Raw genomic sequence first — 25,998 nt, 5'->3', positions numbered from 1 at the left:
AGACTATGGGCCTGCTTGCAGAACTAGTTTGAGACGTTGATAGCTGAGGATGTGCTTCTCCTGGGCTTCCTGAGGTCTTGTTATCTGTATTGCTGGGTTTGATAATAGGCTCGATGATTGCAGATTCACCTTTACCAAACTCTGTTGAACGACTACCTTGGCCACTGTCGTCAACGTCTATCTTTCGTCTCACTCTATCTCTCTTCTGTCGTGGCGCTCTACGCCAATGCTCAGAAAAATCCCAGCTTCCATCATCAAACAGCAGAACCTCCTTCCTCGCACGTTGAAACGCTCGCCAGCCTTTGCCGACAACCCTTTGTTCGTCAATTCCAGTCACAGGAGCTAGGTCTTGAATGATCTGTGGCGCTAGTCTATTGCGATGCACTGCATACACACCCCTGCTGTATCTTCTGTTAGAAACACCTTTGAAGTCTTTATTTTTGGCGATGGGTATGCTCCACGATGGTCGCAATATTGCTCTGAAAGCTCGCTTCCAGGTCCTTTTTGCAGCTGGCATGATTCATGTCGTGACAGAGTCAGGCTCCGTGGTAGTGACACGCACAGCAATTTATGGACAATGGTTGACAGCCTTGTTGGATGCCAACGAAGGAATCTAGTGGAGAGCATCGCCACCAACGTCTGTCAAACTGGTGTGATATGTTCGTTTGAGCAACATTGGCGGACGAAGGCAAGTTTTAGCGTAGCATACACAGCGACAGCGTGTATGTTCACCGCCTGATATGTACTGCGGCATCGTCAGGTGAAAATTGGCGGCCACTACATCGTATGGTGTGGTTGTTGCAGTTCATGTTATTGCAGGGGCATGCTACTCATGTACTGCGTGAAAGGCTATCAGTCTATTCGAGAGGTGCGAGGCCACGTTGAGTTTTGAAGCTGAACAAACCGTGTTATTATTCGGAATAAGCAGAAATGACATTTTCAAAGCATACTCAGCAACTCCTCAACATTGTTACAACGTAGGTATGAAACCTTGAGAATTCTTCTGCTGCTCCTCAAAAGACTGCGGAAACGCCGCAATACCCGCAACAATCCCAACAGCCATGATCAACACACTAATAATACTCCAAATCACACCCCAGCACTGACTCGACCCACCATACCTCTTAGCAAACTGCGTCGCATCCGAGCTATTCACCTTCCGCCAGATTAGATCATCACAGATATCCCAAACACTATACAGCGACGACATAACCCCAATAAACAATACCATAAACCTCAACGCCTCGGCATTCGAAACGAACCAGAACGCCACAAGTAGACCCACAGCAGTCAAGATTGTGAGGATGGTAAGCCAGTCCTTCTTACCCCACCAGAGCGTCAGGAGGAAACACGGCCCAAGAACAATACTGGCGACTTTACTGGCGACGATGTCGAAGCCGCAGAAGGTGAGGAGAGCGCCGACGATTGAGGAGCCTAGGTAGCCGGCTGGTAAGGTGATTGCGCTGATACCGCCGCGCATACGTGTTACGCCGCCTTCACGTGGGTCAAGGGATATTGACTCGACGTGGCCGCCGGTGCAGCAGGCTGTGATTGCGTGACCGAATTCGTGGAAGGCTATGACTAGCATCTACATGGAGTGAGTTGGAGCAGGACGGGATAGGTGCAGGGGTAGATTCGTACCTTGAAGGGCCATAGGATATAGTGAAGATATGGGACATTCCATAGAATCGCAATACCGACGACATATGCGGCGATGGCTCCCAGGGTGACTCCTTGAGCTCCTCTGACGGTCAGATCTCGTTTTGACACATAATGGCTCGTCAACGCTGATCCAGCTGTGAAGAGCGCTTTTCGTGCAAAGATCTCGAGGCTTCCATGTGACCTCTGAACCGGCGCCATAGTCACCAACGCTCGATGATGCCTTTCGAGCAAGTATCACTGACGGCTGGTGTCCAAAGAATGTGTTGGTATACTACGTATTGAATGATAACATGTTTACTGATTCTCGAAGCCATGCCAAGAGTGAGTAAGGCGTAGTTCTGTAGTTGCTATTTTGAGCCCCGAAGATTCCGGTTGCGCAGTGCAGCGGCAGAGCAGTGGCTGAGGTGGCAATTACACGCGTCGCGTAATTATTGGAGCTCCGACCGCTGGGGTTTGACGGCGGGACACTATTGCTGTCCATATCTCGCCTAGCTTCCTGCCTGGCATTTTGCGAGTTCTAGCAGTCACTGTCGCAGAGATACAACGATTGAATGGGTAGACATCATCCAGGTGTCGGTCTGTTATAGTCACAGCATCTACGAAAGATACTTTGTATCATCCAAGGGTGTTGGAACTAGCCAGACAACAAGTCTTCTCAAGCTAGATTAAGGCATTCGTCCTGACCAAGTTCAGCTCATCTACAGCCTTATCATCAACCCGAAAACCACTTCCTCTTCTGCTCATCATTGACAACAACCAAATCCTCAGCATCCATCTCTTTGGGCAACTCAAGCTCGTCCTCGACCAGTACAGTGGCCACAAAAACAGGTTGGTCCATATTGGCCTTGATAGATTCGTATAGTGTTGGCGGTGCCTCCGAAGCACCTCTTCGTGCACGATCAGTAGTAAGCATTGGCGCAGTGAGCCCTGATTTTGGCTTCTGTGTCTCACCCACGAGCCTGACACCCCTTCCCTTGACCTTCCACATATCTCTGGCAGTAGGGTCCGTCTTCCTTCTCACAATGTCACCGATGTTGAAAGGTGTGGTTGCAATCAATTGCTCTTCCGTGACATTGAAGGTAAATCTTTCCTGCTCAGCAGGCTGAAGCACATATCCGTGAAGGCTGGCGTCGGTGGTAGATTGCTTTACCTTCGCAACTCGATACAGAGTGGTCGGGGGCAGCGTGAGGCCATTCTCGAACGATCCTTCCGGTCGGCTTGGGTGGTTTGAGGTTGTGGCAAACGGACTGGAGTGCTGGACAGGATTGATGCTGGACGACTTGGAAGGCCGAACGATTGGAACTGCAGATGCGTGCACGAAGTCGCCAGGTTTGAAGCGAGGATCTCTAGGCTATAGAAGCTTTGTTAATCAACGATCAAAGAATTGTGGGCGGGTCCGAAAACAGCTTACCTTGCCTTGAAACATGCTGAGAGACTTGCACAAGTTTCTCCCGGTCTGGGCCAAGAATGAGAAAGGTTGTTAAACTTCCTCAAGACTGAAAAGCTAGGAAGTGTTAAAGAAGACTGAATGTTTCCATTTGTCGTCAATCCACGTACAAACAAGTTGTCAAACATCATCGCGTTATGGTTCGTTCTGCGGACATGCATGTCGTCTGTCTTCACTTAGATCGTGACAATCAGGCAAGTATTATGTCAACAAACGCCTGGCTTCCACAGACTGACCAAGGACAAATCAACAGTGTATTGAGTTTGTGTGCTGAAGAAGAGGTCCCATCTTCGAACCACATATCGACAAACATGATGGCGTGTGTAATCAACTTTCTTACCAGATTTAATTCGACATGATGGGGTATAGGTGAGTTACTTTCATGTGTGTTCAATGTCAGAGTACGCTAGAGGTGTAGTGAGGCGTGAATCTGAGAACGAAGCGATGGTTGGACGACCCATTCGGAAATGCAACAAACCGGCGAAGCTGAAGATTTTGAGCCGAAGCTACACCCATGAGCAAGTAACGATAACTGCAAATGATCAGTATAGCCAAAAGAACGAATATATGACGCAAAGAACGCAATGCAATGTCTAGTGATTTCGCGTATCGAAGCTTGGTACGTTATATACACGGTAGGCTGGAAGTGGTCTTGGCTCTAATTTATCAACTCATCGATACCAGTAATCGGACTTGACGTAGTCTGCCATGGTTTTTGGCTCTTCGTAACCGTGATGGTGGTGGTGTGGGTCGTCGGGTGGTCCAACATATTGCATCTTGTAGACACTACCGCACTCGTCACATCGCTCATATGGTCGTGATTTCGAGACCTGAATTTGTCAATAAGTGTCAGCGCCGATGCAGAGCAAAGAAGTTGCTTACAACAAGCCATCGAACGTGGTGAGAATCAGCGGGAACACCGGTGCAACCACATTGTAGTTCATCACCTGCAGATCGAACAACAACTGGATCATCCATCGTTCCTGAGTACCAGTGAGTTAAGTGCCAGACATATCTCGAATTCTTTTTCACATACCAATTCTATCCGCTGGTAGTGGTCTCATGTCAAAGATATCAATGCCCTGCATCTTGCCCAGAATTTCCAAACGTTCTAGACCAGTGGCTTGTTCGAGATCGGTAGGCATGGTACCTGGCGCAGCACCAGGAGGTAAAAGGTCCTCCTCGGTCTTGATGTCTGTTGCACACCGCTCGTATTAGTCCTTTGCTAGTCACCCGATTCTCGAGCTGCGGGTGCTCGAGTTCGTGCTCTGAGGAGGATGTTTCTCACCTTCGAAAGCGATCAATTTTGCTTCTGGGTCACCTGGCTTTGGATCCCATTTTGAGACTTCCTTCCCTGTCACGCAAGCCTGTCAGAAAGTTCTATCTCTTGTTGTCTTGTAATTCGAGCGGCCTATGCGTTTTGACCAGCTAGATATCAGATGAGCTTGACGTACATCGAGGAGCAACAGTCGCGAAGGTTCGAGGTCTGAAGGAGGTCGTTCGTAGTGGTACACGCTTTGCCAGAGAGACGAAGCTTCGTGCCACCGACATATTGGGCCGTGACAAAGTGGTGTAGAGCGGAGAGTCGTCTTTGAGGTGCGGCAGGAGATAGAGTAAACTACGTTCCTGGAAGTCACGACTGAAGCTAAAGCTCGCATGTGGCCTGAGATTCAAGGCATCACGCCTGCGCTTTTGTGGTCTGACTATTTGCAATTTACACTTGCACTTCTACATAACACAACAACAAGTAGGGTAGAACAGACGACTCATGTCGTAGCTAGAGAGCACTTGTTATCACCATCACTATCCTTTTCTCACAGTTGTGCACATCGAAAGTCGTGGAAGCCTGAGGCAGTATTTTGTAAGCTAAATCACGTGGTCTACTCTGGAGTACTATAGCCGATAGATTTGTTCTTGCGTCTCCAACGCCATACACGATCTTAACCTCGATTCAAATCATACTCTCGTCGCGTAGAGGGTCACCATGGCCAACTATCTCGCCTCCATATTCGGTACAGAACAAGACAAAGTCAACTGCTCTTTCTACTACAAGATTGGCGCCTGCCGCCATGGCGACCGCTGTTCACGAAAACATGTCAAACCATCATATTCGCAGACCATTCTCCTACCTAACCTCTACCAGAATCCAGCTTACGCACCAGGCAATAAGATGACTCCATCGCAGCTACAAAATCATTTTGACGCTTTCTACGAGGATTTCTGGTGCGAAATGTGTAAATACGGCGAGATTGAAGAAGTGGTAGTGTGTGACAACAACAACGACCACTTGATCGGAAACGTATATGCACGGTTCAAGTACGAGGAGGACGCGCAGACTGCCTGCGACGCGCTAAACAGCCGGTGGTATGCAGCTAGGCCGATATATTGCGAATTGAGTCCAGTCACCGATTTTCGAGAAGCATGCTGTAGGCTGAACAGTGGTGAAGGTTGTGTAAGAGGTGGATTTTGCAATTTCATACATCGGAAGGAGCCTAGTGCAGAGTTGGACAGGGAACTGGAGCTAGGCACGAAGAAGTGGTTGAAGGCTAGAGGCAGAGATCAGAGGAGTATGAGCAGAAGTCCAACTCCTGAGCCGACTCGAAAGCGGTAGTATTGTTGCAAACACCGAAGCGTAATATGTACTACTTGTGGAGGAGAAGGATGGAGATGCGTCAGTACCATCTAGGTTTCTTCTGCAGAAGGCCTTGTTAAAAACTTTATCCAAGGCCTTTTCAAGTTGGCATCTGCGACGCATTCGAGGCTTCCAAGTTACGTTGAGGCTGACCAGACAACAAGATTGAAAAGCAAGGAGTCCTGGGCGTTGGGAGGAGAATTCGTGCTTTCAGCCACGGGCAGGTAGCAATACCCTGATTCTTGGGAGACTCGGTTTATGTATCCAACGACTGGAGGAACGTTCTAGTATCGAGTCTACGAGACGGATTCTAGAAGTGATGATCTCGACAGACATGAGCTGAAAAGAGTCTATGCAACATTCTATCGATGGCGAACTGCTCTTGCAGATATCTTCCGAAGTACTGGTAGGGAGTAATCTGTCGCTGGAGTCCAGGATCAACTCAGTAGGCAATGTCTCGACTCGATAGAATAGTGGCGGTTGCCAAACTGAAGTGTCGTTGTCCGGCATCAGGGACATGCCGAACAGAATCGGATATCAATTTATTCGCAATAAGTAGACATTACAGTTAGATGATATTCCCTGAATCACATATATGCAGGTCGGGTAGTAAATAATTTATACTGTTCATTACCATACAATCGTGTATATGCCAGGTTTCCTTACGTGATGTGCTTGTAACCTGCAAAAATGGCAGTAAGTTGATTTGTATGGATTGATCAGCTCTTGTCATCTCACTGAATAGTACCAGGATGTTCCGCAAGAAGGGTTGTGCGCAAAGCCTCGCATTCGCGGTTCGGTGTCTCGCCTTGAACTTGAGTGGGTATGGTCGTGCTACTTAGCTAACGTACATTAAATGATTGCCTTGTTCTTCAGAAGTGTTCTTTTGCAATCACGAAACACCTTCTCAGAAAGTGTATCTCAGCTCCACATTGGCGTTTTGAGACCTGAAACTGGAGATCAAGAAATTTAGAGTTTCAAAGCGCCACGATCGCTATAGCGTTCCAGATTTTGGTGTAGATCATCATTCCAGACATCTGGCTGTTACTCAAGAGATAGTTCTGGCATACGAGCCTCGCGCGACGCTCAGAGCCTCTCGTCTCGTTCAGAGGGATTCTGAGAGCAGGTCGGAACGACATAGATTTGTTCGTATTTAGTGGAAGGTGCAGCTGCGACTAAATAAGCTTTGCGATCGGAGTTTAAAAAGCCCTGCGAAGTCTATTTCAATTATGTGTGTAATTCGTGCTTGCACGTACATAAATTACTGGAGTGTAGATGTGCAATCTCTAACATTAGCAACTCGCGTGCTGACGTTCAGGGCATCTCGTACCGACGGCGAGTATAGCAGATTGGGTCAATGCCCGTTCTTCTTTCCATCACTTGTGGAGAGCCAAGCAAGGCCAAGGATCTCGAGCGCGTGAATGTGAACAGGGAAGTATGTCATGGTCGACAGTGTTTGTGATCAGAGCGGTGAGAAGCTCGCATTTATCTGCAATTAGAGGATGATATATACGTATGGTTTCTGTCACCATAGATGAATCAGACTGGACTGTGCACAACCTTTTGCGCGTGTGGGACCCCTAAAGAGACAGGGGACTTGCAGCACAGAGAGGAAAGCTGTGCATACCGTAGGTTTTCGGACTGGACGAGCTACCGTTTGTTCGACGGACTCTTTGTTCCAGTGAGAAATTCGAAAAGGTCAACAGATGGAACGAGGAGAGGATGAGGACAAACGCTGGATGGCTGAAGCCATGGAAAACGTAGTGGTGGGGGGCAATTGAGTAGCACAAAGCGAAGTCGAGCGCAGGCTACGCCGTTCTTGGTATTGATCGTCTATGCGCTAATACGAGAAAGTGGATGTTGGTTCGGCTCTGACAGCGCCCATAGGCTACCCAATCTCGACCTATCCAGCTTCGCTCCCTATCCTTTGAGCAGAGCATTTTGGGCGACACACGCTCGTGGCCCATTGCATCGTCCTGCGCTTCTATCCTGTTGTTCATACGTAGTCGTTACGCTTTTGTATACTTTTCCGGTCCCAATTCTCGAATACTAATACGACCTCGATGCGCCTAAGTCTCCGCTGGCTGCTATTCCCTGCATGAGCGATTAAGGCAGGGTCTACGAATAGCCTCTTCACCACTCCGAGTCAGCAGGTCCGCCTCTCTTACTGTTACCACTGGCATACTCGTATCTGCTCAAAGTCGTTGGCTTCGTTTCTCCCTGCCGCCTGACTGCGAGCGAGTCCTGCCAGATCTACCTTCGAGACTCTTGGTACCACTACGCGCGCTCCGTGCCGAAACGATCTCTGTCGTGTAGAAACCGTGGCCCTCCCTCATTTCTGCTACCACTGTTTTCGAAGTCGATTTGGTTCGTGGACTACTGGACCAACTTGGCTGGTCTTCGACAAGAGTTGTGCTCATGAAGGTGGTCAAGCAATAACTCCTCCGCCCATGGCAATGGCTCAAGCCAACACAGCGACTTTGGTGGCTGCGACCAAATTGATCGCTAGCCTTGGTCGAGGCAATCCTTTTCAGTCAAACATCAACCAACATGGAGACGTCTTTTCTCTACCAGGGCCATCAGGTTCGGCCAAGGACAATTTAGAAGCAGAATTATTAGCATTGACATCAAGAGTACGATACCTAGAACAAAGGGCTGATGTTGTTTCAAAATCTATGCCCGATACTCCTGGTGAAGTCTATCAGCCATCGTCTCCGCTCTCGAAACCAGTCGACCAGCGAAGCAATTCTTCCATCGCGTCTACAGACTCCAATGGAAGTCGTTCTGAACGCGGACAAGGAGGCTCGGCTGATTCCAGACGGATACACAGCTTGTTGGCAGCAAGAAACGCACAGCTTCGCTCTGAGGGCGAGCGCAGCGTTAGTGAAGATGACATAACTTTGCTCCGCGAGCACATAACTAGTCAAGCCGACCAGATTCGAGCCCAAAAGAAACTCATCGATGAAATACATACTGGTCTACGAAAGTCCGAAATGCAAGCTGCCGAAGCTTTTCAGAGAGTTGAAAGGGAAGAGGTCGGTGGGCTGGAAAGAGAACTCAGGAAGCACATACAAGCCAACGAGGCTTTTCAAAAAGCTCTACGTGAGATAGGCGAAGTCATAACACGTGTTGCGAACGGTGATCTTTCTTCCCGCGTCCAGATTCAGGCTACCGAGCTTGACCACGAGATAGTCAACTTCAAACACACTATCAACAAGATGATGGACCAACTCGAAACTTTTGGCAGCGAAGTCACCCGTGTGGCTCGAGAGGTGGGCACCGACGGAGTTCTAGGTGGTCAGGCACAAATCGAAGGAGTTCGTGGCATATGGAAAGAGCTCACAGACAACGGTAAGTCCTTCTCGTTTCGCAAAACTCTAGCTCTAACATCTCACAGTCAACATAATGGCCAAGAACCTTACCGATCAAGTCCGAGAGATTGCTCTTGTTACCAAAGCCGTTGCAGATGGTGACTTGAGTAAGAAAGTACAGGGTCGCGCCAGGGGTGAAATATTCGAGCTGCAACTAACCATCAATACCATGGTGGACCAATTAAATACCTTTGCCGCTGAGGTCACACGCGTAGCGAGGGATGTTGGTACAGAAGGTGTTCTCGGCGGACAGGCCAGGATAGAGGGAGTACAAGGCACTTGGAATGAATTAACTAATAGTGTCAATGCCATGGCCGACAACCTTACTACCCAGGTCCGAGATATTGCGGCCGTCACAACTGCTGTTGCCAAAGGCGATCTGACAAGGAAAGTTACCGCCAACTGCAAGGGTGAAATTCTCGAGCTAAAAAGCACTATCAACAACATGGTGGATCAGCTTCGACAATTTGCTCAAGAAGTCACCAAAATCGCTAAGGAAGTAGGAACCGATGGTATTCTTGGTGGTCAAGCCACAGTGCACGATGTCGAAGGCACCTGGAGGGATCTGACTGAGAACGTGAACGGTATGGCTAATAATCTGACCACCCAAGTACGCGAGATTGCAGCAGTGACAACGGCGGTTGCAAACGGAGACCTGTCCAAAAAGGTCGGGGCAGATGTTCAGGGTGAGATCCTGGACCTCAAGTTAACAATCAATTCCATGGTTGATCGTCTCAACACTTTCGCGTTCGAGGTCAGCAAAGTCGCACGTGAAGTCGGCACCGATGGTACTCTTGGTGGCCAGGCTGAGGTTGAGAACGTCCAAGGCAAATGGAGAGAGCTCACAGACAACGTGAATGTCATGGCCAATAATTTAACTGGCCAGGTACGAAACATCTCTGCCGTCACACAGGCCATCGCAGCTGGAAATTTGGACCGCAAGATCACTGTCTCAGCACAAGGAGAGATACTGACTCTGAAAAATACCATCAATGACATGGTCGATCGATTGGCTACGTTCGCCTCAGAACTGCGAAGGGTAGCTAGGGATGTAGGCGTCAATGGTATCATGGGCGGCCAGGCCAACGTTCAAGACGTCAGCGGACGGTGGAAAGAAATCACGGAAGACGTCAACACCATGGCAGAAAACCTGACAGGACAGGTCCGTGCATTTGGCGAGATCACTGACGCTGCTACCGAGGGCGACTTCTCGAAATTGATCAGCGTCAATGCATCTGGCGAAATGGATGAATTAAAGCGCAAGATCAATCAAATGGTGTCCAACTTGAGAGATAGCATACAAAGGAACACTGCAGCACGGGAAGCTGCAGAGCTTGCGAATCGCACCAAGTCAGAATTCCTGGCAAACATGTCACACGAGATTCGAACGCCAATGAACGGCATCATTGGTCTGACACAGTTGACGTTGGATGCTGACGACCTCAAACCACACCCCAGAGAGATGCTGAATACAGTTCACAACCTGGCAAATAGCTTGCTGACAATCATTGACGATATCCTAGACATCTCTAAGATCGAGGCAAACAGAATGGCTATTGAGGCTATACCGTTTACGGTCCGTGGAACAATATTCAATGCTCTGAAGTCCTTGGCTGTCAAAGCTCATGAGAAAAGCCTCACATTAGGATTTGAGGTCGACAATTCGGTTCCTGACTACGTTGTTGGTGATCCTTTCCGACTGAGGCAAATTATCCTGAATCTTGTCGGCAATGCAATCAAATTCACAGACCAGGGCGAGGTCAGAGTCATTATCAAGAAGTCGAAAGAACTCGTTGGAAACTGTGCAAAGGACGAGTTTCCCTTCGAGTTCGTGGTGTCAGATACTGGTATAGGCATCCAGAGCGACAAGCTCGATCTGATATTTGACACGTTCCAACAAGCCGATGGCTCAACCACACGAAAATTCGGAGGCACAGGACTTGGTCTATCAATATCAAAGCGATTAGTGAACCTCATGGGCGGTCAGGTATGGGTCACCTCAGACTACGGACACGGCAGTGCCTTCCACTTCTCGTGCATAGTCAAATATGCTACCGAAGATATCAGCGTCATCAGCTCGCAGCTATATCCGTTCCGCAAGTACAAGGTACTGTTCGTGGACAAGGGAGCAACTGATTTTGGCACATATCTACCAAAGATGACAGAGGAGCTAGGACTCGAAATTTCCTCGGTAGAGGATGAAGACAACATACCAGAACCCGTGAGAACGATTAGACGTGGTAAGAACGGCGATTTTGGGTACGATGTGATAATCGTTGACAGTCTGGACATTGCAAGAAGGCTACGCCAGCACGACAAGTTCAAGTATATACCCATGGTCTACCTCAACCCAATGGTGGCAATCAGCCTGAAGACAGTACTGGAACTGGGCATAGCCTCATATATGACCACACCATGCAGACTCATCGATCTCGGCAATGCGATGATCCCTGCGCTTGAAGGACGATCCACACCTGCCATCAAAGACTACAAGAAATCCTTCAATGTACTATTGGCCGAAGACAACGAAGTCAACCAGAAGGTAGCGATCAAAATCCTCGAAAAGTACAACCATCAGGTGACCGTGGTCGAGAATGGTCTTGAAGCATTCAGAGCTGTTCAAAAGAATCGATTCGACGTAGTGTTGATGGATGTTCAGATGCCTGTGATGGGCGGCTTTGAGGCTACCAGGGAGATCAGACAATACGAAAAAGAACAAGGAGTTGCACGAACTCCAATCATCGCTTTGACAGCTCACGCCATGCTGGGTGATCGGGAGAAGTGTATACAAGCGCAAATGGACGAATACCTATCCAAACCACTGAAACAAAACTTGCTCATGCAGACCATTCTACGAGTGGCCTCGGACGGTGTGCTGAAAACTACTGTAGATGGACAAAGCAAAGGGCACACCAGAAACAAGTCTCTGGCAAGCGCACAAGGCATAGTTGTCACAGAGCCCAAACAAGCACCCGCTGGACCTAGCACCACAAGCCTCAGCAACCGGCCTCATCTCAACGAAAGAGCTTTGACTACGTCAGGACCCGTCAATCATGGGAGTGCTGAGTCACCATCAGTTAGCATGGATAGTGAATCGAATCCAATGGATCATCACGGAGCGGTACGACTCGAAGCAAGATACTTACAGCGATCGCTGACATGATGTGCAGGTTTTGACAAGACACCACAGTCAATGAGACAAGAACAACTTATATTGCGACGGATTGAGTTCTGAGATGCTCTGGCATTTGGAGCTCCGGAGTACAGGGTGTCTTCAGGTATAGCATCGATGCAGGATCACGTTAGTACGTGAGGTATCAGACCCCGGGTCGACGACACCTCCTAGTGCTCCGATACTATACTTCGTATCGAGTTCAGGCTATTATCTATAGCTGATTGACTCAGCAAAGGGCTTAAATTCCAGAAATATGCGTCCATATATTGAGCTTAAGAGAAGCTTGCGCAGGCAGCGTTAGGCATATCATTCGGAGTATTGGGTTACATTGTCACGACGAGGAAGCTGAGTCATTATTCTTTCGGCGACGAAGATTTTCACAGTGTTGTACGATTTGTTAGGTACTTGATGCTACCAGGTTATGCCCTTCACTATGAACCGCGTCGTGCGCTGCTTATGGCTTGCTGTTGTTTGTTGCTCTTTCTAACTGTGTGCTCGACTGAACACAAAATTCTACATACAGCAGGTGCATTGTCAGCTTTATCATTGAACTTGATCCTCCGCTCACTGTAATACTAGCAGTAACATGTTTGAGGAGCCATCATGCTGTAATGAATCGCCCCCAATTTCTCCCGCTCGATTAGGATGCCGCCTTGCCGCATCCCCAGAGCTTATTTAGTGGGGCTAGACGTTCCCCCCTAGCACGACGAAGTGCAATGACATTACAGCCGCTGCAGGAACTTCCCGTGCTCGAATTGTGCAACACAAATCTCGCTTCGTTCGTCCTTAATGGATGCTCAGTCTCTACCAGTCGCTCCGCAGTCGACACAACTATTCTCTGCAGGCAAACGACAACGCGTCAATACTGACGTTGACGAGGGGGACCTCAAGAGAATCAAAACGAGCCCCGAAGAACCCTCCTTTTACAGCGACAATGTGCGTCGTAAGCTTGCAGCCACGACCCGAACAGGTCAGGCATGCGATCGTTGCAAAGAACGAAAGATGAAGTGCGACCCCGATCCTATAGCGTGTCAACCGTGTCGCCAGAAGAGTTTGAAGTGCTACACTACGGATCGCGTCAGTGGTCAATCAAGAGAACGTGGTCAATGGGACAGGGCTGAGAACGAGGTTGGCTTCCTGAGAGGGCAGTTGGCCTATTACCAAAAGAAGTACGGTCCGACTACTCAAGACGCGCTCTCTACACCATACTCGATGCTCTTCCAGAGTCCCTCCTGTGAACGAAGCTCAATCACTTTGGATGGACATAGAGATGCTGGAAACTCGCCGTCTCGGAGTTGCAACCTTCCCGATCCTCAATATGTCGGTTGGCCTATCTCAGACGGCACTTTGTACAAAGGCCCGGTTCAAGGTACCAAAGCAGATATTCTTGATTGGGGTGTAATGGACAGCGGTGGATTCGAGTGCGACCTCATGCGGCCGCCCATGAACGATGATATTGACTTCTTCAATTTCTCTACTCCCTCGGTCCTAAAGACTATCCACCAACGTCAGAAGATTCATAAAAACGATCTACACCTGCCTACGAAAGCAGAGGCCTTGGCTATGGCAGAGACTTTTCTGACTGTCATGTGGCGGTACTACCCGGTTGTTCACAAGGGTGATTTCATTGACCTTGTCCATCATCTCTATGACGATTCCCAGCAAGTATCGTTGTTCGAGGAGATTCAGGTCATTCTGGTTTTTGGAATCTTAAAGCACCAGAACGCCATCCGTGTGCAAGCAAAGGCTCGCTTGATCAACGATTCCTATCGCTATCTTCATTACGGATTGGGAAGCTTTCCTGACATGATGAAGAGCTCCAGCTTGGCTGCTATGCAAACTCTGGCGCTGATTCTAATGCAGTTTCGGAACTTGCCAAAGCCAGGCCATACTTGGCACCTCGCTCAAGAAATGCTCATCAAGTGTATAGACTTAAATTACCATCGCGATCCCGACAAAATTGATCTGTCTACAGAACAGCAGAATCCGCTGGCCAAGGAGCTCAGAAAACGAGTTTTTCATGCTATAATTGGCGTTTGCATCGCAACGGGGTGTCGCCTGGGTCAACCTGCACCATGGCAGTTCGTTCAATGGGATGTCCCACTTCCAATGGCTATTCTCGATTCTGAATTGTCAAGTACTGGTATTCAAGCCCAACTTTCAGGCCGTTGTGATTTTTGGCCTTGTATCCAACTCTCAAAGCTCCTACCACTATACACTGAGCTCCACAATTATGTCTTGTCTGTGAGACGAGAACCTGTTGAATACCTGAAGATTGTCGACTTGTTGCAGAACAAGATTGACGCCTGGAGAGAGGACTGGGACACGTCTATTGTGAATGAAGAACCAGACGCCTCCCTCACTGTCTCTACCCTTTTGATCGACCAGTGGGCTGCAGAGTACACCCTCAATCTCCACCACCCCTCAGTTTGCCCTCTACAAACACCAGAAGTCCTCGAGAGAAACCTTGAACTTTGTCATAGAGCTGCGAAGAAGATGCTCGGCTACTTTCATACACTATCGAAACAATACAAGGCAGTAGATTTCACCTGGCACTCAGTGGTAGCATATACCCTTGCATTTGGTGTAACCCTGCATGTGTATCGAAGGCGGAAAGGATCCTCTGTGTCGCAGGACCAATTTAGCAACATCAAGAACGAGCTTGCTGGCTGGATGTCGCTAATGGCGTATGCTGATCTCGTCCTCAAGACTGAGAAACTGCTTTATAGGCAATTCGGCCCTCTTGTTGCTCAGGTGGAAGACGAGCTCTACGAACAGATGATGTCCAACGCACGCCTAGACGTACCCAGTTCGAAGTCATTGAAGGCCATCAATGGATCGATGCCCAGCACATCTACAACTAAACAGCAGCCATCCCCACTACTACACATCAACTCGACGTTTCAAGAGCATTCCACGCCCCTCAATGAACAGCAAACTCACTTTCCACACCATCAGCATTATTCGGGGTTCGACGCAGCTTCCAACTTCCCACAATCACAGACGCCCTTGCCTCCAGTGTCATATCACACGTACAACAGCACACCCGTAACGTCATACGCACCTTTACCAACTTCACTTGCACCATTGCTGAACGAAGCACCACCCTCTACCATGCAGTACCAGTATCCCACAATCTCTGTGCAGGATCCTGCGATGATGTTTTCACCTCACCTCTATACCGATGCGACTGCTGTATGGCCAATGCCTGAAGAATAGCATAGTGGATTTACACCCTGACTATCGATTATCTAGACGGTCAACCTTCTGGACAATCACCATGTAATGAATGCACACTTCAAGCACTGAGGTACAAAGTGAAGGGCCCAGAGCTTACTCGTTGTTGTCGTCTCTGCTTTGCATTTGGGACGATCTTTCGTCCCAGCCCTCCTGCGCCTCACTCCATGCACTTATGACCGCCGGCTTGTCGGGAACGTCCGCTTCATTTATGTCTGCTGATTAGGCTCATCTCTCTGTATAGAACCGAAACTCTCCCTACCAAAGCACCCTTAAGAGCAAGCCCACTGTAGACCTGCGGACTTCGACTCTACAGACATACTCCGAAGCGAAGTCGACAGGGTAGACTACCGGACAAACTATACCTAATGCGGCCTAGCTCGCCCGGGGCTCGAAGATTGAATCGCGCAATCCAAGTTGTAGAAGTGCTCTTGAACGTTATTGTCATCTTTCCTTCCGGGCTTGCTGTCGAGAGTCTTTGACGCTCAATGTGCACGATACTCCGGGCTTCGTAGGCGTCTCTGGAGCAAACTATGGTCAACGGGACACCGACAACACGGAGCAGTGGTCTATCCAGAACCACATCCACCTCTATACCCGCTTCACGACGCAAAGCTATACGCTCGAATGCAGGTATGCTACAATCTTTCTTTACACGGTCATTCCCCTGCCCACATGGAGCGATGCGTTCTTCGCGACTGAGAAACTCGGTGATGTGGGAGACGCTGACAGAAGACGAGGCTCCAGATGTGATATCTGGACCCAAAGAATTGCATCATTTGCACTTATCCATACACATCGCAAATTTGTCGAGCTAACGGATATTTTGTACCACAGGATGCATCACTTGTCGAGCACGCAAGGTACTTCCACCTCTGATGGCGTTCTCCGTGAGCCACTCACATCATTAGGTGAAATGTGACGAGAGAGTCGGTGGATCGTGCCTCAATTGTGAACGTCTACACCTTGAGTGCCAGAAGGCTGATGGCACGAGGATACCACCACCACCCATTGCCGCAAACGAGGTCGTCCAATCTTCAGAGCCGGCACCTAGCGAGGGTGGATTGAAGCGAAAGCGCACTTTTCGATCTTGCGCGCAGTGTCGCAACGCGAAAGCCAGATGCTCAGGCGATCGACCAGCTTGCTCAAGGTGTAAGGAACGAAGGGTTTTCTGCGCTTACGAGGAAGACTCAGCGCCGCAGTGGGAGCGAATTGTTCAGTCCGCTCGAATTTCCGACACGGCGCACGACGATACCACTTCAGAGGACAAGGATGCGACTAGTAGTCCTGCTCGCCAGACACCAACTTCTACCGATATACAGAGTCCTGCCCAGATGACAACAAACATGTCTATCGAGCAACCGAGTGGTAATGCTAATCTACCAAGCTTGCCACCCCCTGCAAGGTCGATTATTGGACAGTCTGCTTTTGACTCAGAAGAGGGTCCCGATTCGCTAGATTGGTAAGTCATGTCGAATTAAGAGGTCTGGTGTACTCCTGCGACGCTCGTGGCGACGATACGATCAGGATTTGCCTGTCCCAACTACTCCTACCTTGTCATCGGCAAGATGATGTATCAGAGCGAATATTGACTCAATACAGGCTCTTCAAACCGCACTTGCCAAGCCGTCAGCGTGTAAGGATGCTTGTCAAGGAATATTTTGAGCACGTACACCCGCTGAGATGTTATGCATTCATTCACCGGCCCTCTTTCCTTCAGAGGATTGAAGAATCTTCAAATGAGGACCATGCTCGGAATGGATTGTTACATGTTGTTTGTGCCCTGGGTGCCAAGTAAGTTTCCGTGCATACTGACTCGGGTTATTGTTGTCCAGTTTCACGAGATTTATTCTTGACCCTGATCTGCCTGCTGCAGCATTCTCCTATGCCTCCCTGCTTGTTCAAGTAATTGACGTATGTATTTACAGGTTCTATGCACTACAGTATAGCAGTAGCCTGAAACCTCTTTCTTCACGAATGATTCTTTCGGCTGGAAACGAGTGGGCGAAGAAAGCACAATCACTGCTCGCAGCTGAGCTTGGTATGATTTCGGTCCAGAACCTGATGTCAGCTGTCCTGCTGCATGACCATGAAATAAGGATCGGGAACTACGCTGGCGCATTTGTGCTTACTGGTACCATTACCCGCATGGCGCAAGCACTCCAGCTCAATCTGGAATACTCAACAGATATTTTCCACGATGAACCAAACAACGGACCGACGGTGTGCTCGAAAGAAGCAAGGAGACGATTGATGTGGAGTTGCTACATATTGGACACATTGATTGGCAGTGGTGTTGATCAATTGACTCTGTTCAGTGAACCGGATATCAAAATCCAGCTGCCATGTAATGAGCGCAACTTTGTCCTTCAAGTGCCTTGCGTCACGGAGATGTTACCCACAGGTCAGCCATTGCCGTTCATATCCCCTAAACAAATTCCACCTCGAGTGATCGACAACATCGGCATTGTGGCTTTATATGTTCGGCTGATAGCGCTTCGTAAGCAAGTGCTAAGGTGAGTTAGTCTGTCTGTTCGAGCCAAAGATAGATATGCTAAGCGGACGATAGATATACCAAGCAACTGGAGACAGTGCTGCCTCCATGGTTACCCGAATCTGAATTTGCGAAGCTAGACAATGCTTTGCATGAGTGGTATCAACAATTGCCGCCCAGCCTTCAATTTACCAGGGCGGCACTATATACACGACGAGAATCTTCACAGCTTGGCGCGTTTGTCTTGCTTCAGTGTACCTACAATTGGACAACGGTAGACCTATATCGAATAGCTCTGCCGAAGCTGTATCGATTACGACCACCTTGGAAATGTAGCGAGGAGTTCCGAGCACGATTGCAGGAGACCATTTTCATCCATGCACAAAGGTGCTCGACGGTGCTGGCCGATGCGTCAAGACACGGCATAACAACTCTGGCGGACACGTGGCTGCCTACGATAGCGTTCGATGGCAACAGGTTGATGCTGTACTACATCACACAGATTCTGGGGCTGGACACGGAAAAGGGTCAAACGGCACTAGCAGACTGTATGCCTTATTGTCGCAGCAACCTCGAGCTTCTGAAAACCATGCAGTCGATGTCGGCTATGGCGGAATCATTGTATCCTACAGCTAAAGAAATGTTGAAGAAGGCAACGACGATTCAGCAGATTGCCAGGTCGAGGGAGCGCGGGTCAGAACAGGAGATCATAACAAGAACCAGGGAGAACACACCGGACCACAACGGGCCTGACTACGTGTTACAGCCCACGACCGTGTACAGAATGGCGAGGGACTCGATCGCAACACAAGAGAAGCATGCCTTTGAAAAGACCCGAGCACAACGGTTACGACTACAAACACATTCGGCAGGATCCAATTCGCCTATGTCGCACAGTATATCTGCGGCGTCCCGAGCTCAGCCACCGAATCTGAATGCCTGGATAAGTCCGTCGTCAGCAACAGGTCAACTAACCCCGTTACCACCAAATACAAACATGCTTCAGCTGGAGCCGACAGCACCTCCCATGCATGAATTTGACAACTTCTTCTCGGCGAACGGGTTCGATGGTACTTGGCAGCCAGCGGAAACAGCGGCCACTGCATTCGATGCTAGTGGGCTTCCTGCCTGGCTGCCTGCAATGACGGACATGTATGCTGATCTGAATGCTGGACCGTGGCCAATGGGAACGGATATTATGAATGGGTATCCGGGCTCAGGTCCTGGCGCGATGTGAAACAGTGAGATTGTGCAAAAATGTAGTGTACTGGTGGCTCTTCGTAGGCACAACAGCATTAATGATCATGGATAGGACACGGATGAAGAAGTGGAAGAAAGCAAATAATAGTTGATTATCTATGAACGATTGTGAAATAGAGAGAAGCTTATGTAGCTTTCTGAATACGCTAAAAACAGGCTAAAACACGCTAGTAAGTGACACGAACGTTAGTGGCCTGAATGCCTAGCTCACGTTCAACAACGGAGGACAGTCTAAGTGCGAGCGCTGAATGTGCCAGTGAAATTCAGGCCATAAGGCATACAATCGTCTGGCAATACTTCGGAAGTACCTGAGTATCGGACTTGAAAAAGTTCCAGTCGTGGTTTGCTGTAAATCATACGAGTAGAGGAAGGTGCAAACGTTGTGGTCTTGCTTCATACAGTCGATTCTTTTTGGGTAGAAAAAGATGGAAGGCGCGTCCGCGATCGATTAGCTTGAACTCGTGCCTCTATAACTATCACTCTCGCAGCATGGCTTCAGCTTTCGCATCGCAGCTGCAAGCAATTGCGGCGAACTCGACCCACGAGCTTGACCTCCGAGCACGACGCAATGCACACGCAGAGTCGCTTCTCTTCGAAAGAGATGTCGCCGTCAAACAAGACTTCAGGAGCATCTACAACATCTGTATTGATGGGCATCGCGAACTATGCCAACTCGACGAACGATTCCACGATTTCGACCGCAACCTCTTCTCCGAACAAGCCCAGGATGAGGACCGTGAACAGATGACCAAGGCAGAGAACGATGCTTTGGATGAGGTCCTGAAGAGGTGTCTCATACTGCTGGGGAGCAAGATCCTGCTGAAATCTTCTCAAAAAGCTCTCGAGTGGCTCGTAAGAAGATTTCGGGTTCACATCTACAACGTCGATCACCTTCTGCTTAGTCTGCTTCCTTACCACGAAGTTGCCATCTGGGCCAACGTTGTGTCCATTGTACCTTCTGAAAAGATCGTTGGCTTGTGGAAATTCATTCGTCCATACCTGAAGACGACCTGGAATGTGCCTCGCCATGCTGTGGCCTACGCTGCTGCCAATAACGACGCCTTCTTCACTGCTCTAAACTCCTACATCCTCGATACATGTCGCCAAGGTCTCTCCCATCCCACCTTGATGACCTTTTGGTCTTCAATAGTCGTCGAGGCCATTTCCAACAGGTTAAATCAAACACGAAGTGGCAGAAAAGAGGTGCAGACTCAGCGCATTGATGACCTCCTTCACAAGGTCTTACCTCTATTGAGCGATGGCTATGAGACAACAGGCTGTACAGACCTCATCGTTACCTGTTACACAATCACCCTCGTTATGGTTGCCAAAGCCGACCTTGCTGATCACCTTCTTGATGCCTTTCTATTGGCCATTGCTCAAACCCTCGTCCGATCCGACCACAATGCTCAAGCTGCTCTTACCACGATGAATATTGTTATGAACCACAAACAGGTCAAGAAGGTTCCAAGAGATGCACTGGACATCCTCGCTCGCTTAGAATCGTTTGGTGTCATTACGCGTCGTGTCTCCGAGCAATACCAGATGAGGACATTCTTGCTTGCTCTCATCACATCCGCTATGGCTCAAATCAAGCGTAGGAATGCTCACGCTCTTGCATCTTTTGTGGACAGTCTCGTACGCCTTGTACATGACCTGTACCCATCAGGCTCGCTTGTCGAGGTCATACAGCCAATAGTTGCTAAAGTTCTACAGCTTGATGCAGCCAACGAACGCGACCTTCGGGTGCGTGAGGAGCTTGTTGCAAGGCTGCAGAGGTTGAATGAAGACGAGGCTCTATCCATTGCAATAGCATCAGCTGCTGCTGAAGGAGAACACAATGCGGCCACCCTGGAAGGTCTGCTTGGCATGACCATTGTGCTACCAGCACAGAATCAAACGCCTGAGACTGTAGAGCACGATGTTCCTATAGCTGACGTCGACCAGGTCTCTGAAAATGCAAGCACTCCATTTGCTTCTCTGCCGTCAACATGGCAGCCAGGATCTTCATGCCTGGCTATCGCTCAATCCGATACATTTGATCAACTTGCAAAGACCTTTGAGAATTGTCATCGCTTTACCCAGCTATTTGCTGACTTCTCAGCCTTAACCATCTGGACCTCAGTCTTGAACGAACAGATGTTGTGGCAAACGTTCTTACTCAGATTCGCCTGCACTGCCGCGAGTCCGCAGGCAAGATCTAAAGCCATACGCCTGCTAATGCAGAGTCTGCAAGCTAATCCTGCTTGCGACGTACAATATTTTGTCCCGTACACTTTGGCTCTACTTACTGACGTTAAACCGGTTCGGAGAGCTGCATCGGAGCTACTAGAATCTGTTCGGAACATCTCGTCTGAAGCTCACCTTGAACCAACCAACAAAACGAGCAGTGACTTCTATGGCGATGAGACAGCTAGACCTGTTTCTAGGTTACCACGGTCACAAATTGTATCTCTTTTGGCTGATGTAGTCACCCCTGTGCTGGAGGAATGTCTACTCGATCCTTCCTACATCGCGAAAACGATACAGGCATACCTGCATGACTTCAAGAAGCCTCATAGACAAGCCTTGTGGAACATACTGACGCAGCATGCTCTTGCCACACCGCTCATCAAGATCAAGGTCACCATCCTGTCCATGTTGGAGAATGTTCAGAAGATTGGCAACAAATCAAAAACCAAGACTTTGTTTCCAATCCTGCAAGAGTGGTCGAATTTGACTGAGCCACAGACTCGAACACTTAGTATGGAGGCAGGCATAGAACTACAGGTCATTGATACTGCCGTTGTGCAATTGGCTGATGTTCATGACAAGCATTTCCTGGAAAACTTTGCCGAAACTGCAGCATTGTCCGAATCGAAGTATCGCAGAACGCTTGTCGCCTCCGTCTTCGAGCATCTGAGACGGGAATGGGCGACATGTACTGAAGAACAACAAATGTCAATTGCAGACATGTTGTTCGATATGGCCTTGTCGGTTCACGATACTTTGGCTTCTGGGGCACAGAACGTCTTGCGGTCTGTTGATTTATCCATCGGAAGCCTCGCCGTTCTTGTCCAACGTTCTCAGGCTGGTGTGAGCGATGTCAAGGCGCCTCCTGCCAAACGCAGAAAGCGATCTTCGTCCTCCGGCACTACCACGTCTCGTGCTGATGCTGTCAAGTCAATTGACAATGCGACGGCGAAGATTGGTCTCGTACTTGAACTCGTCGAAAGCAATGCCCCCGAGTCCAAACCAGATTTGCTTCGCAACATGTTTGAGCTGCTCACATCCCTCAGGCAGTTGCAGCAGAACCGGGTTGACTCGCCGTACTTGCTGAATCTATGCCTGGGCACAATCTATACCATGGTCAAATCATCCAGGTCGAGAGGCAGGGTTATCGATGGTACTAGTATCAAACCAGAGCTAGTCACGGATTGCTTGCGAAATTCTGACAACCCTCAAGTACAAAACGCCGCCCTCCTTGTGCTCGCCGCTCTTTCGACGGTTGTGCCAGATCGGATGGTGCATAACGTCATGCCCATATTCACTTTTATCGGGCACAATATGCTATCTCAGGATGATGAACACTCTATTAACGTTGTCAATGAAGCGATCGACAAGATTGTGCCAGCTCTGCTCGAGAATCTGCGTCGAAGTCGTAATGTACAAAGCTACCAAACGTCAGTGGCGACGATGCTAGCGAGCTTTATATCAGCTTATGACCATATTCCTCTGCACCGAAGGGTGACATTCTATCAGAAGCTACTAAGTTGCATCAACGCAGAGGAATTTGGCTTCATGCTAGTAGTCCTGCTGGCGAATCAGCAACGAAAAGACAAATCACTTACAAAATTCATTCAGCAATTGGTTGGTGTATTGCCGGCAGTAACTCAAATCAAAATCTACCAGCAGATCTTGATTGTCTCCGTTGATATTTTTGCACCTACTACGAAAGTGGCTGCGATTGTCTTCAACATCCAACGATCTACTCCAGAGATTGAGAAGCAGCGTTGCGCCGAAGCTTGTGTGTCCGTAGCGGGAGAGATCCTGAAGAACCAAGCTCTAGTAGCAAATATCAAAGGGTCGACCAGCGATCAAATTGATGATAGAAATTTGATCAAGCAAGAGTTCCAATCAGCTTTCCGAACCACTCTATCATCGATACGAGCCATGAAGAACGTCAATGATCGGGTCGCCGCGCTAAGCAAGGGAAATATGGATGACTTGCTAGGTCTCCCGAGTTTGCCGGATCTTCTTGAATCGTTACACTCCGTGCTGGACGAGATGCAATCCGAACTTCGGCCGCAGGCTCTTCATATGCTGGCTATACAATTCGACAAAAAGAAGACGAAAGTCAGTCGGGCCAGGGAGATTGCCATGGCCATTTTGAGCAAGTTGAACAAATACCTCATAAACACGGCCGATGAGACATTACTGCGGGCATCATTGATGTGTGTTGACCGCATCACAGAAGCATATGGCAGAAAGAGTCCTGATAATGTTATTGCTTCGGCACAGCATATACTGCTCGAAGTTGGCTTGTACCATAAGGACGCCTCTGAGAAGCGATCGATATCTGTTGTGCTGACCATGGCTAGTATGCTGGAGGTGCTCAAGGAAGGCTCCGTGCCGTTAGTATCACAGACCCTGGCACAACTTTCGCCACTGCTCGATGGCTGCATTGAAGGAAAATACACGTCGACGATGTTCAGAGCTATCTGCACACTTCTTACATCTGTCTTCGCAAATGTGGCCTTTATGGTGTCTAAGGAGCAGCTCTCGACAATATTAGGTTCTGTGATTCAAGCCAAAAACACAATCACAACCAAGGATGAAACAGATTACCCACAGCTGATCAGAACTATGGCACGAAAGGTTGAGTTGGAAACGACTGTCAACGCCATTCTGCCACGACTTGAAAAGATTGCCGATCCTTCAGCGACGACCCAGTATTTGGGTATGCTGAGCCAGGCAATCGATGCATCTTCGAAATCAGTGGTGATGAAGTCAGCCGAAACTATCTCGCAAATATTCCAACTTGTGCTACATGCGGAGTCTAAAACTGTACCGTCCAAGCCAGTAAGTGTTGGTAAGGGCAATATCCAAAGTATTGTTCTGCAACAACTCAAAGAGACATGCATTAAATTCATCTACAAGATGAACGATACAGCTTTTCGTCCAATTTTCGAATCCTGGATTGATTGGAGCACGGTCTCTGATGCCTCACAAGGAGGATCCGACACGACCAGTCGACAGATTGTGCTCTTCGACCTTCTTGCTCACTTCTTTGATACCCTCAAGGCCATCGTTACATCTTACGCTTCTTATCTTCTCAAGTCGATCTCTACTATCTTGCAGTCAGTCAATTTGCCAACTTCTAAAGCAGCTTCGACAACCTCATTACCGTTAATTACCAACACTCTTGTCCTTCTCAAAGCAATAACAGCACACGATCAGGACTCCTTCTTCTCCGCGCCTTCCCATTTCGATCCTATAGCTCCTGTACTTATTGCCTGCCTGAACCTGGCTGCCTCAAAGAGCACACGAGCTTGCGTATTCAGCCACGTCATTCCGACAATAACATCCCTCGCGGCCGCGACCATGGATTCACCATCAACACACAGCGCCCTTGCACATCACATCGTGCGACTAAAGTCAGCATCTTCGGCGCATGTGCGACTGGCAAGCATCCGTGCACTCATCGCCATGACTGAGGACGAAGACCTCGGTGACGAATTTGTTGCGAACGTAGTCGGTATTGGCGCTGGTGAAGGTGAAGGCGCAAGAGGAGGTGGCAGTAGCGTGGGCGAGATTATGGTGTACGTGAACGAAATGCTGGAGGACGACGATGAGACTGTTGAGCATGATGTTAGAAGGTGGGTACAGATGGTAAGAAGCAAGGTTGGTGAGGACGCTTTTGAGGTGTAGACAGATACCTGAATAAAAATGTTAATTTTCGGAGGCTCCCAAAGATACTGTCTCAACACATTGTGATTTTTGTGCTACAACGCTGATCAATTTCGTTGCCCTTGTAGACTTTGTTTATAGCGTTGAGACCTCAAATTAAAACCATACGCATTGCGCACTCTACGAAGATAAACGTGCCCTTGGGATGGGTTGATACCACATCCAGACAATGTTACAGAAAGACACGTTTCCTCGTGTCGCAAATGTATTTCCAAAACAGGTCTTCTCGCTCGACCCTAGCACATCTCCAGCAACAGACACGTCCTTGGTTTCTGGTCTATTACAGTAGAAGAAGCGATTTTACCAGCAGGTTAACAAGTTGTGCATGCGAGTGAGTATACATACAGCTTCCTGGAAAGTTTTGGGACATTCCATTTCATTTGCATTGAAACGTAAATTCATTCAGCTTGGGAATTGGCTCGAATGTGTAGGAAGCGAATGGTAGAGAAGTCAATGGATTGATTTCATGCGTAGATACGAATAATCCGTACGATAATGACACGGATGCGAAGGGGCTTTCTTTCGCCATTCACGATCTACTTCTTGACCATAGACAAGATACGTACGTAAGCATGCTCCCAACATGCTATCGTCCTGTACCTTCGTCAAAAATGCTTCGTGCCTCACCTATAACAACAGAAGAAAAAATTTGTGCAGGGGATATATGCCCTAAAATTCGACCCGAATTTTGCCAACCATGACGTATGCTTCTTTCCCCAGCGCCAACGCTAAATGCTTCGTCAAAAAGGTCAAATTACACCCTTTGTTGTG

The 25,998-nt window shown here is 48.7% G+C and overlaps 8 protein-coding genes across 8 annotated transcripts; 5 read left to right on the top strand and 3 right to left on the bottom strand.

The window, feature by feature from the left end:
• Window positions 1-970: 970 nt before the first annotated feature.
• Window positions 971-1,860, bottom strand: LTR64_006171 (uncharacterized protein; the record flags this gene model as incomplete). The annotated part of the gene is made up of 2 exons (XM_064900505.1): window positions 971-1,588; window positions 1,642-1,860. 2 exons carry the CDS (start codon window positions 1,858-1,860, stop codon window positions 971-973), a joined length of 837 nt encoding a protein of 278 aa, XP_064753817.1.
• Window positions 1,861-2,374: 514 nt separating this feature from the next.
• LTR64_006170 (uncharacterized protein) lies at window positions 2,375-3,088 on the bottom strand (the record flags this gene model as incomplete). The annotated part of the gene is made up of 2 exons (XM_064900504.1): window positions 2,375-3,013; window positions 3,074-3,088. 2 exons carry the CDS (start codon window positions 3,086-3,088, stop codon window positions 2,375-2,377), a joined length of 654 nt encoding a protein of 217 aa, XP_064753816.1.
• A 692-nt stretch (window positions 3,089-3,780) lies between these two features.
• COX4 (Cytochrome c oxidase subunit 4) lies at window positions 3,781-4,254 on the bottom strand (the record flags this gene model as incomplete). Its single annotated transcript, XM_064900503.1, has 3 exons — window positions 3,781-3,939; window positions 3,992-4,056; window positions 4,146-4,254. The coding sequence occupies 3 exons, from the start codon at window positions 4,252-4,254 to the stop codon at window positions 3,781-3,783; spliced, it is 333 nt and encodes a 110-aa protein (XP_064753815.1).
• An 839-nt stretch (window positions 4,255-5,093) lies between these two features.
• LTR64_006168 (uncharacterized protein) lies at window positions 5,094-5,565 on the top strand (the record flags this gene model as incomplete). Its single annotated transcript, XM_064900502.1, is given in 2 exon segments — window positions 5,094-5,535; window positions 5,549-5,565. 2 exon segments carry the CDS (start codon window positions 5,094-5,096, stop codon window positions 5,563-5,565), a joined length of 459 nt encoding a protein of 152 aa, XP_064753814.1.
• Window positions 5,566-8,191: 2,626 nt separating this feature from the next.
• Window positions 8,192-12,275, top strand: NIK1 (histidine kinase osmosensor; the record flags this gene model as incomplete). The annotated part of the gene is made up of 2 exons (XM_064900501.1): window positions 8,192-9,092; window positions 9,139-12,275. The coding sequence occupies 2 exons, from the start codon at window positions 8,192-8,194 to the stop codon at window positions 12,273-12,275; spliced, it is 4,038 nt and encodes a 1,345-aa protein (XP_064753813.1).
• Window positions 12,276-13,076: 801 nt separating this feature from the next.
• Window positions 13,077-15,506, top strand: LTR64_006166 (uncharacterized protein; the record flags this gene model as incomplete). The annotated part of the gene is made up of 1 exon (XM_064900500.1): window positions 13,077-15,506. One exon carries the CDS (start codon window positions 13,077-13,079, stop codon window positions 15,504-15,506), a length of 2,430 nt encoding a protein of 809 aa, XP_064753812.1.
• A 1,995-nt stretch (window positions 15,507-17,501) lies between these two features.
• Window positions 17,502-19,255, top strand: LTR64_006165 (uncharacterized protein; the record flags this gene model as incomplete). The annotated part of the gene is made up of 2 exons (XM_064900499.1): window positions 17,502-18,040; window positions 18,094-19,255. The coding sequence occupies 2 exons, from the start codon at window positions 17,502-17,504 to the stop codon at window positions 19,253-19,255; spliced, it is 1,701 nt and encodes a 566-aa protein (XP_064753811.1).
• Window positions 19,256-19,767: 512 nt separating this feature from the next.
• Window positions 19,768-25,188, top strand: UTP10 (snoRNA-binding rRNA-processing protein utp10; the record flags this gene model as incomplete). Its single annotated transcript, XM_064900498.1, has 1 exon — window positions 19,768-25,188. The coding sequence occupies one exon, from the start codon at window positions 19,768-19,770 to the stop codon at window positions 25,186-25,188; it is 5,421 nt and encodes a 1,806-aa protein (XP_064753810.1).
• Between the last annotated feature and the right edge of the window lie 810 nt (window positions 25,189-25,998).

This window comes from Lithohypha guttulata (assembly GCF_036872675.1).
Source record: "Lithohypha guttulata strain CCFEE 5908 chromosome Unknown scaffold_4, whole genome shotgun sequence".
Lineage (NCBI taxonomy): Eukaryota > Fungi > Ascomycota > Eurotiomycetes > Chaetothyriales > Trichomeriaceae > Lithohypha > Lithohypha guttulata.
This window is presented reverse-complemented; position numbering and strand designations above follow the sequence as displayed.